The sequence below is a fragment of the Dreissena polymorpha genome, chromosome 13 (genome assembly GCF_020536995.1).
Source record: "Dreissena polymorpha isolate Duluth1 chromosome 13, UMN_Dpol_1.0, whole genome shotgun sequence".
Taxonomy (NCBI): domain Eukaryota; kingdom Metazoa; phylum Mollusca; class Bivalvia; order Myida; family Dreissenidae; genus Dreissena; species Dreissena polymorpha.
The window spans coordinates 74119168-74129607 of NC_068367.1; the positions used below are offsets into that span (position 1 = coordinate 74119168).

General features: G+C 36.4%; 1 protein-coding gene across 2 annotated transcripts in view; it reads right to left on the reverse strand.

Moving 5' to 3' along the window:
• Positions 1-272: 272 nt before the first annotated feature.
• The window catches only part of LOC127856151 (uncharacterized), a 37207-nt gene continuing 27039 nt past the window's right edge, over positions 273-10440 (reverse strand). For both annotated transcript variants that reach the window (XM_052392188.1, XM_052392187.1), the window contains exon 3: positions 273-936. In XM_052392188.1, the coding sequence (XP_052248148.1) occupies positions 584-936 (353 nt within the window). In that variant the 3' untranslated portion in view covers positions 273-583. The remainder of the gene's footprint in view (positions 937-10440) is intronic.

Consider the following 10440-nt stretch of genomic DNA (forward strand, 5'->3'; position numbering starts at 1 on the left):
AGCTAACTAGATTTTTGTGTTCGCCAGCATGCATCACTGCTCGGTAACCTAGCTAATTACACCGCGCACAAAAAGGTTTTGCTTGTTACATTAGTTTTGCTCGTTTGTTTGTGATGGCTGCCTTATACGTCCTAATCGTCGGCCACCATAAAAACAGTGCACACAGCACCGTTTTATCATTTTCACGGACACAACGCACTTCATTAATTCGAATCGTTTAGAAAGAAAAATGACGGAGCACAGAGCTTCAACACATTTTAATGCGTCTCAAGAAAACATCCCAATTTACTTAATTAAATGATAGCCACATCACCCCTATGTGTTTATGTCGCAGTACGGTGTATAACATAACAATCCCGTCAGTGAATGGAAGGACTTTCTCTTAAAGACAATGGTAGATTAAATTAATTTAAATTAAATTAAATTAGACAATGGCAGTGTTTAATGTACACAAATATTTTTAAGTCCATCGGAGAATATCTCCTTCATATAAGCAACCGTGTTACAAAAAACACAAACGCACACACAACGGTAAACACAATAATATGTGCAATTGCTATTGTGATCAACATATATAATATTCTTAAAACTTTTCGACCATTGTGTACGTCACCAGTGAATTTGCCACATTTCTTTCGGAAGAATTAGTGTTGCTGTCGCTAGTCGTACTGGTCCATTTTGCGCACCACGAGTAAAACTTTGTTCCCTCAAGCGGATTTCGAAAAGCGATCAACACAATTATGAAAGCCGACGACAATTCCTCGAGTCGAAGAAGTGTTTGTAGAATCCACCAATCCCAGGCGTCCACGTATGTGACGTCATTGTATATTCCAAACTCGCTGGACGCTGCGTAGATGTGCGTGACCGCTACGGCAAAGGCAATAACGGAGGCGGCGTAAGAAATTTTGACAATACGGGCTACTTTCTTGTGCTCATCTGAAAAAAAAGATATTGACTAAGAACTCAAATTCACATAACGTAAATGCACGACGTTTATTCGTTCTGCATTTGTTGCTCTCGCTCATGTGTTAACAACTCTCTATTGCATGTTTGAAACAAAGTAGAAAAGACAGAATATAATAAGCCGACATCTGCATTTGCTATATACTAGGTCCATAATGTCGCAAGCATCATGGAATAATTGTAACCCAGTTATTAGTTTTAGTTATGCCAAAAGGTCTTTCTGCTAAGAGAAAAAACATATTTTTGTTTCTAACACAATAAAGAGCAATATCTCATCAAAGTTATACAGTTGTAATATTTTGAGGATTCTATCATTTTATTTTATACACTGTTGTAGATTGAATCAATACTACACGAGATGCTCTCCGGACAATTAATCTTTCGACACAATTCCATTAATGCAAAAGTTATTTCGATACATTTTTGTTTGTTAATAGACCTCTTAATGTTATTGATGATTTACAAATAGAGAGCGCGGGTTGATATTGGCTTCTTGTTGTGGTCGACTAAATAACTAATTGTTGTTGTCATTTAGACGTCCTTGTTAGAGGTGTATTGTATTAAAAACATTTTGTCATAACAATCAACTAATTGACTTTGGACGTTCAATGTTCAATTTGTCGCGTTAATTGCACATTTGAAGATTCTGCGTATATTGGTACTCGACTACTCGCCATAAAGCGCCGTCACCGATACAAACACAGAAATAAGTTCGATTGATTGTTCCTTTATGAGCGTTAAATAACAAAAATGCAAAACGAGAATGAAAATGACATGAACAGAGATTTTTTTATGCGTTTACAATTGTTTAGAACAAAACATTTTACGATGCTTCGCGCAAAATCATGACTACTTCTGTTGTTAATCGGGCTTTTCTACAATAATACATTTCTTAAGAGGTATCAACTGTAGGCAATTTATGTTATTTTTATAATAATAACTCTGGTTACGATACGACGATTGTTCACTGATCTAATTGAAATAAATTACCAACAAGCGGCTGAGTAACACTTCGTTACGTATATTCAAATTTTAGTTTAGTTTAAACGTATTTATATTTGCTCGTTTGCATCAAAAGCAAATGTCTTATTGAGACGCTCTAAAGTCCTGTTTTTCAAGTAGAACACATTTTCGGCGTCTTTGGATAGATCTCAAGAACAAACCAACAATGGGGATCGAAACCGTTACCCCCGTCGCTAGACGGACACTGTATGCTCTACGCCGCGGTGACATTTGATTCAATGCATGACAGAAACAATTGCATCACTCAAAGCTAGACTTACCATGTAATACCTCGCTCGAGCATTTCTTCGTGACGACTATTGCAGTATACAAATAGCCTACCCCAAGCAAAAGTCCGTATAAAATAAATAAACACTGACAAAACATCAACATTGGTTTGCATGCGGAGGATTCGAAAAAACAGACAATGTCAGATGTCATTACGACCACAAAATGCGCCGCCGTAATGCCGAGGAGCACCGACAAGCGTTGAAACATCGGTGGTCCAAGAGTCATTTTGGTCGTGTCCAGGAACACCAGTAGAAGCACGCTGTATGAAGCTGTAAGGCCCGGAAGCGCGAATGTCCACATGAAAACCAGACCGGGACTGTCATTACCATGCACGGTCTGGTACGGGTTTATGAACAGTGACAGGGACCGTAGAAGAGTGAATGTCAACAGGAGGCACTGTAACGTGAACGTCAAGATTCCCTGCCGTAACCTCCGCCTGTCTCGTAGATAAAACGTCATACTCGCGCAGGTGACAATGGCGATGGATAAAAACAGTGAAGCAAACATGTACACATGGAGGTGCCAGGCTGGGCCCCATTCATTGAAAGCTTCCGGCCAATTGGGTTCTGCTTCTGCAAGACTGGATTCCTGGCCTTCAGGTTCAGGGTTATGTGTTCCCTCAGCTTCCGCATTCCCTTCGACTTCCGGTTCAGGGCGTGATTCCGCTGCGGTAGTATGACTCTCTGGCTCCGGTTCGGTGGTAACTTCCGCTTCTGGTTCGCTGGTAACTTCAGCTTCCGGCTCACTGGTTACTTCAGCCTCCGATTCACTGGTAACATTAGCTTCAGGTTCGCTGATTACTTCAGCTTCCGGCTCTCCTTTTACTAGAGATCCTAGTTCACTGATTACTTCCGGTTCCCCTCCGACTGAGAATTGTTCCATTTGCTGGTATGTTTTCATACACCAAAAACATGACACCTTCACACACAAATCATCGTCTCCAATTATGACATTAACTTTTTAATGTATTTTTTAAAATATGTTCTGAGAAATTCAGGATAGTTAGTACTTTATAGTTAATAAATATCTTGAACAATTTAAGATAAATATTTATAACTATAATGTCAGTAATTTTATCTTGATCAAGTTACTTAGTTATCCTCGATAATAGAACATAATCCAGTTTCACCCACAAGCAGTGATGGTGTGATACTAAGCGTTATACTCTGTCAAGTTATCGTAGATATCTGGTCGCAGAACACCGGTTTAACAATAGAACCTGTTGTTTCCTAGCAAGCGCGAACATATGCTACACTGTTTGGTGTAGCGGGATAATTTATCTGGTGATTGACGCACTGACACATCGAAATATCCATAAAGTTACCAACTATCCAGGCATATGTCTCCGATTAGCCTTTCTAATTCGTAGTCTTTTAAGAAAATGATGATTTAATTTGTATTAATGTTGATATTATTGAAGAAAACAAACAGTATTAGGCCCTGTTACACCACACTTTCCTGTCAGTATTTGTATTTAACTCTGCAGTAAATATGTTAGACCTTATTTGGTTTCAACCTGACTTTGGTATTGAACGCCGGTATATATATATATATATATATTATTTTAAATATAATTTAAAAATACTGCGTTTTAATGCGACTTAATTACAACGTTGCACATTTTTTTTTTAAATTACGGATGCCGCGTTGTGACAACGTTAATTAAAATTTCTTCCATCTCTTAAAAATCTTATAAAAATACACGTGTTTTTATATTAACACATAAATGCAAACAACACATCTATTTTACATGTATTTTTGTTAGTGTTTATGGTTGTCTATCATAGGCCCTAAGTACTATCCCTACCACATATAGAGCGCGAAGCGCGACACGTATTATTGATTGTAACAATGAGTTGTGATAAAGGAAGCAGCCGCTTATCAAGGAGGAGCTGTGTCCCAGCAACCCGTTTCCATAGAGTCAAGCACTCCTCGGAGTTTTTTTTTAAGAACCACATATAGAGTGCGAAGCGCGACACGTATTACTATCCAGGTGGTATGGACCCTTTGGTATGGACTTTTTTAGGTGACACTATCAATGCGCGTTTTGTGAGATGAAGCAGATTTTTTAAAACCTACACAGTTCTGTTCCATTAATGAAAATTGCATACGGATGCCAGTAAAAAAAGGAAACCAATTTTAATAAAATGAACTATGGAATATTTGGGGGTTACAACACAAAATCATAGATAATGGTTATTTGGGGGTTGTAACACAACATCATAGAAAATGATTATTTTTGGGTAATTTTTCTATTTTGATTAAAATAATCGGCCAATATAATAGTATTTACAGTAGAAAAAAAATCGTTTCATGTAACTTCATTGAGTGCCTTTTACACTGAAATTCCCGACGCCCTTTGATGCTTTGCATCAATACTCATCTTGTCTCATATTGGAATATACATGTACATATTAATTGGATCACAGACGCCCATACGCTCTTTCCAGTCTATAATGTACAGAGCGTTTGTATAAAATCAACGTAATTAACGTAATCGGTTGATGCCATGGTATTTAGTGGTGTGAACTTGATGTCTAACGCTTCAACATATGAATCTTTAGCCACTATGACATGTAACATTGAATTTGTATTGCTATTATAGGTTGGTGAATTATTGGACAGTGTCTGTCCGTTGTTGTGTATACAGTATGTTAAATTGGATGAAATTAAGCGTAATCTCCTGATGTAATTTCTTTCGATCGAAAGATAATCTTTTGCAGACGACAGTTGCATCTGGGTTATGACTTTCGGGATGGAAAATGAAACTACATAATAGACAGAAATACACACGTTATTGCGTTGTAGATGGTTGAATATTGGAAGTTTATTGAATTTGTGCCCATATTCACACAACTAGTTAGGGCAAACTGACGACAATCTTAAATTCAATATCGATATTTTATGTCTAGGTCTCCTTACAATTACCTAGTTGGAACTAGTAAATTATATTGAATCATGTATGAGTTAACATTCTGTAAGCAGAAAACACTTGATTTCAAAAATAAAGTTTAATTATTTTAATGGAACTCTGTTATTCTGGCTCAGGTTATAAAGACAAATTCCTAAAACATCGGGTGCAATTACAATTTCAAAGACATTTTTATCATGATAAATACAGAGTCGCAAAATATCGGTGAGAATCACCGCGACAAAGACGACAAAAGCCTTTCATCATCTTGATTTCGCTGGAATACAATCATTGCTGCTTTAAACTCGCAACTAACAGCATTGTAAAGATACTCTGAGAGATCACAGAAACTGAAGGGAGCTCTAATGTTAAAAATGTTATTCGCATGCACACAATTCCTCATATCAAGAAGTAACAAGTATTGTGCACGGCTTCCATGTGCAACATGCGTCTTGTGTGTGCATTTTGCATTATTTGGCGGTCTGGGTTTTTTAAAGAGCTCCACGCAAACTAAGTGACTAGACGGACGAACGTTTGGCCGATAGCTCTAATTTCTAGCTTTTGTTCAAAATTTATTCTAATTTGACTTGGTATTTTTCAGTGCTTGGAAAGTCGGGTAACTGCCGGATTTTATTGGAATTGTGACCAATCGTTGGGCGTTAAAGAACACATGAGTAAATTATGCACGCTCAGAGTCCATTTTTGACTTCACTGGTTTGAGCCGACTCCATTTTGGTGTCCCATTCATATCCTCTATATGACTTGATGGATTTCCATGACATGTAAATGGTATCGGGCTAATGTGGAGAAGACTTTAGTCAATTAAGCCGGTACAAGGCCAAGGTCGTTCTTAGAAGATAAATTACTTGACTCCCCAATATCTTCTTGCAAGAAAAAATAATGTCTTGCAGAAAGTAATGGTCACAATTTCAAAGTAAATATATTCTTCGCGTGTGATATACCTGTCTCTTGAACTGCCTCAGACACTTTGCCTCTTGTGCTGTGAGTTTAATGTACTTGTAACTTTTTGGACAAAGCTGACGTCTAAGTGGTCAACAAATAACCACCTAATGACTTAATGTGTTCTTAAAACGACATGAAGTACTAAGCAAACAGTACTGACAAACGTTTGCCGCTTTGTTATCAGAATGAACTCTTTATGAAAACGCGAGGACGTTAATAGTTGTCGCAAAGTAATGTGAACAACAGGTCAATTTGCATGGGAAAAATGGCTTCCCAGAAAAGTTATCAAATACTTCATTATAACAACATATGTTAACAAATATATTTGAAGAATAAAACGATTGCATAATATCGGGGTACAAATTCGTTAACCTACGGATTAATAATTAATTATTAAAAAGAGAACAGAAAATTAAGAATGCCTTTGGAAGTGAACGTCATTCAAACAAAACTTTGCCATTTTATATTTCGCTTAATGATAACTACGGCTATGCATTATACCATAATTCGCCGTGGTGATACGGTAACTGAAAAGTGAAATCACCCGGAAAAGTCTCAAGTTTAAATTTACTATTATTAAATGCATGGACTTACATGTTCTTTGGCAATAAAAGGACCGCATCGCAAAGCAAAGAAACTTTTTCCAATTGAAAGGGGCCTTTTCACGTTTTGGTAAATCGACACAATTAAAACAATTCGCAAAATTTAGTTGTAGTTATGATATTTGTAAGGATACAGTAATACTGAAAATTTACCATGCTCTAAAATATCTATTATATGCATCTTTGTGGCGATTTAAAAACCTGAAAATCATAAAGCGTTGCAACGCGAAACGATTGAATAATTTGGTTCTGTTGTTGTGACACAACGAGGATTGATTATATAAAGTACAAGATAAGTATTGATGCAAAGCATCAAAGGGCGTCGGGAATTTCAGTGTAAAAGGCACTCAATGAAGTTACATGGAACGATTTTTTTTTCTACTGTAAATATTAATATATTGGCCGATTATTTTAAACAAAATAGAAAAAGATACTGGTATAACCATTATCTATAATTTTGTGTTATAACCCTCAAATAACCATTATTTATGATGTTGTGTTATAACCCCCAAATAACCATTATCTATGATTTTGTGTTGTAACCCCGAAATATTTCATAGTTCATTTTATTTACATTGGTTTCCTTTTTATTACTGGCATCCGTGTGCAGTTTTCATTAATGGAACAGAACTGTGTAGGTTTTAAAAAATCTGCTTCATCTTGTAAGCGTAATTTCATATTTTTCTCAACTTCAAGGGGAGATGATTCTGAACTTATTCTTACGATGCTCATTTACGATAGGGGTTGAGTACTCATTGATATGAAAACACTGTAAAAGTTTGGAAAAAATAAATGAAAACTGTAAATTGCATAAAGAAGCTGCATTTCACAATACTTTCAAATTCAGTAAAGGATCATAATAGATTTTTGCTCCGATAGTCATCATTTTCAATAGGGTTCGAGTAATACCGACATAAAAACACTTAACAAGCTTGGAAAGATTCAGACGAAAGCTGTGAAATCTTTTAAACAAGTGGAAATTGTTTATTTTGTCAAATTTAATAGAAAAAAATTCTGGACTTATTGTCCCGATGTTTCTCATTTTAAATGAGGTAAAAATGCTCATTGATATGAAGACACTGTAAGTTTGGAAAGAAGGTGATGAAAAATGTTGACATAATCACCTAACCAAGCAGTTTTTCACTTTTATTTTTAAATTCAAAGAGACATAATTCTGGACTTATGGTCCGATTTTGCTCATATAGAGTTTGGGTTGGGTCCTCATTGATTAAAAAACCTGTGCAAGTTTGGGAACAATCGGATGAAAATTTTGGACTTCGAACAAGGATTTCAAAATTTCTCAAATTCTAAGGAAGATAACTATGGACGTAATGGTCGGATAATGGTAAAGGGCCCATACCACCTGGATAGTAATACGTGTCGCGCTTCGCGCTCTATATGTGGTTCTTAAAAAAAAAAATCCGAGGAGTGCTTGACTCTAGGGAAACGGGTTGCTGGGACACAGCTCCTCCTTGATAAGCGGCTGCTTCCTTTATCGCAACTCATTGTTACAATCAATAATACGTGTCGCGCTTCGCGCTCTATATGTGGTAGGGATAGTACTAAGGGCTTGTGATAGACAGCCATAAAAATACATGGATAATAGATGTGTTGTTTGCATATATAGAGTTTGGGTTGGGTCCTCATTGATTAAAAAACCTGTGCAAGTTTGGGAACAATCGGATGAAAATTTTGGACTTCGAACAAGGATTTCAAAATTTCTCAAATTCTAAGGAAGATAACTATGGACGTAATGGTCGGATAATGGTAAAGGGCCCATACCACCTGGATAGTAATACGTGTCGCGCTTCGCGCTCTATATGTGGTTCTTAAAAAAACAAACTCCGAGGAGTGCTTGACTCTAGGGAAACGGGTTGCTGGGACACAGCTCCTCCTTGATAAGCGGCTGCTTCCTTTATCGCAACTCATTGTTACAATCAATAATACGTGTCGCGCTTTGCGCTCTATATGTGGTAGGGATAGTACTAAGGGCCTGTGATAGACAGCCATAAAAATACATGGATAATAGATGTGTTGTTTGCATTTATTTGTTAATATAAAAACACGTGTCTTTTTTTAATAAGATATTTAAGTGATGTAAGAAATTTTAATTAACTTTGTCACCACGCGGCATCCATTAATTTTGATAAAAATGTCCGATTGTAGTAAAATGGATTATACAATGTCTACATAAAATAAAGCTTTATTGTATTTATTAACCTGACTGAAAAAAATGTCAGCCGCCGAACTGTTCCGTTCGTGCCGGAACCCGGGATTGAACCGGGGGCCTTTAGATGATTGTTGCGTACACAACTTCAGTCTGATTTCCAATTGAGCTATTCCGGCTGACATCATTTATGTACTGCTATTTAGTGAAGTTGTGTATAGCGATCGTTCTTTATATGTCTACTACTAAACTAATACATTGTACGTTTTCGTACCACTACGACTTCCAATAAACTTGCTTGCGCGTTAGGTCGTCAAATATCGTGCTACATTGATTCTCCACTAAATAAGCAAATTAGAAAAAAACACAAATAAATATATTTTGATTATGTTTTGTTTTTATACAAAACCAGAAAGTTTCGCGTATTTGCCCAGTCCCTGTGATCTTTCCCCTGTGATCAGTTATTAATTAAAACCATTAGCTTTGCATTATTGGCAATAAATGTTGTAATAAATGTAATAAGCACAAATGAAGTACTTATTTACACTTATTTACACAAAAAATCACCACTATGCAAGATATTCTTAAAACAAAAATATATACATTGATCCGTAAAATAACTTCTCCTTCCATAAGCGAAGACAAAAGCATTACATACTAGTCGCCGCTCTCCAGAGCGAAGCCAATAAAATACTTCATTGAATATATCAGCACTGATATTTTTTACCTACTTTGGCTAAACATTAAATATTTTCCCCTGATAGGTCACTGGGGCAGGTCAGCACATTAAGTAGTCGTGAAGACTCATCGATGACAGGTTAATAAACTCTGACATACACACACATCAGCACGGGGGTCAGTGGTTCGAGCCCAGTTGAGGGTAACTTTTTTCTATTTTTACTGTTATTCTTGTTTCTTACTGGAGCTTTCTAGATCCAATGTTTACATTTACCAATGTAAAGCATTTAATGACAAACTTCAATATCTGCCAAAGTCTGTGAAAAGGCCCCTTTACTGTGTAACTCGGAAAACTGTAAGGCCGTACATGAAGTATTTCAAATACGATCTGTCCTAAAGAATCATGATAATTCTGATCTAAGTCGTTGCATGACCCAAGCGCATTCAGCGTAATTAAATGCAGTTAATGGGGATTCCGTGCTAATGAAAGTTAATGACGGTAGTTTCGCTGGAAACTATTTCGATTGTAAATGCTTTTAATTATGTATTTTAAAAAACACGCTGGGTGGGAATAATAGATACAGAAAAAATATATACGATTAAGATGGTGAAATATATTTATTTCACCGATTTATTTCGAGTTTTGTATTGTTGTTTGAAAGAACTCATTAGAAGCCATATCTGCCGAGCGTTGTTTTTTTAACCATAATAATCGAGGATTTAATACACTTGTGTAATATATCTTCTCTGATCATGCCGTTCTCATTGGTTGATCTTTTTTGAAACAGTGGGTTAAGGATTAGATGATATTAACTGATGCAGACAAATACAACTAAAGCGGAAAATGTCGTCCCTTGAAAGCT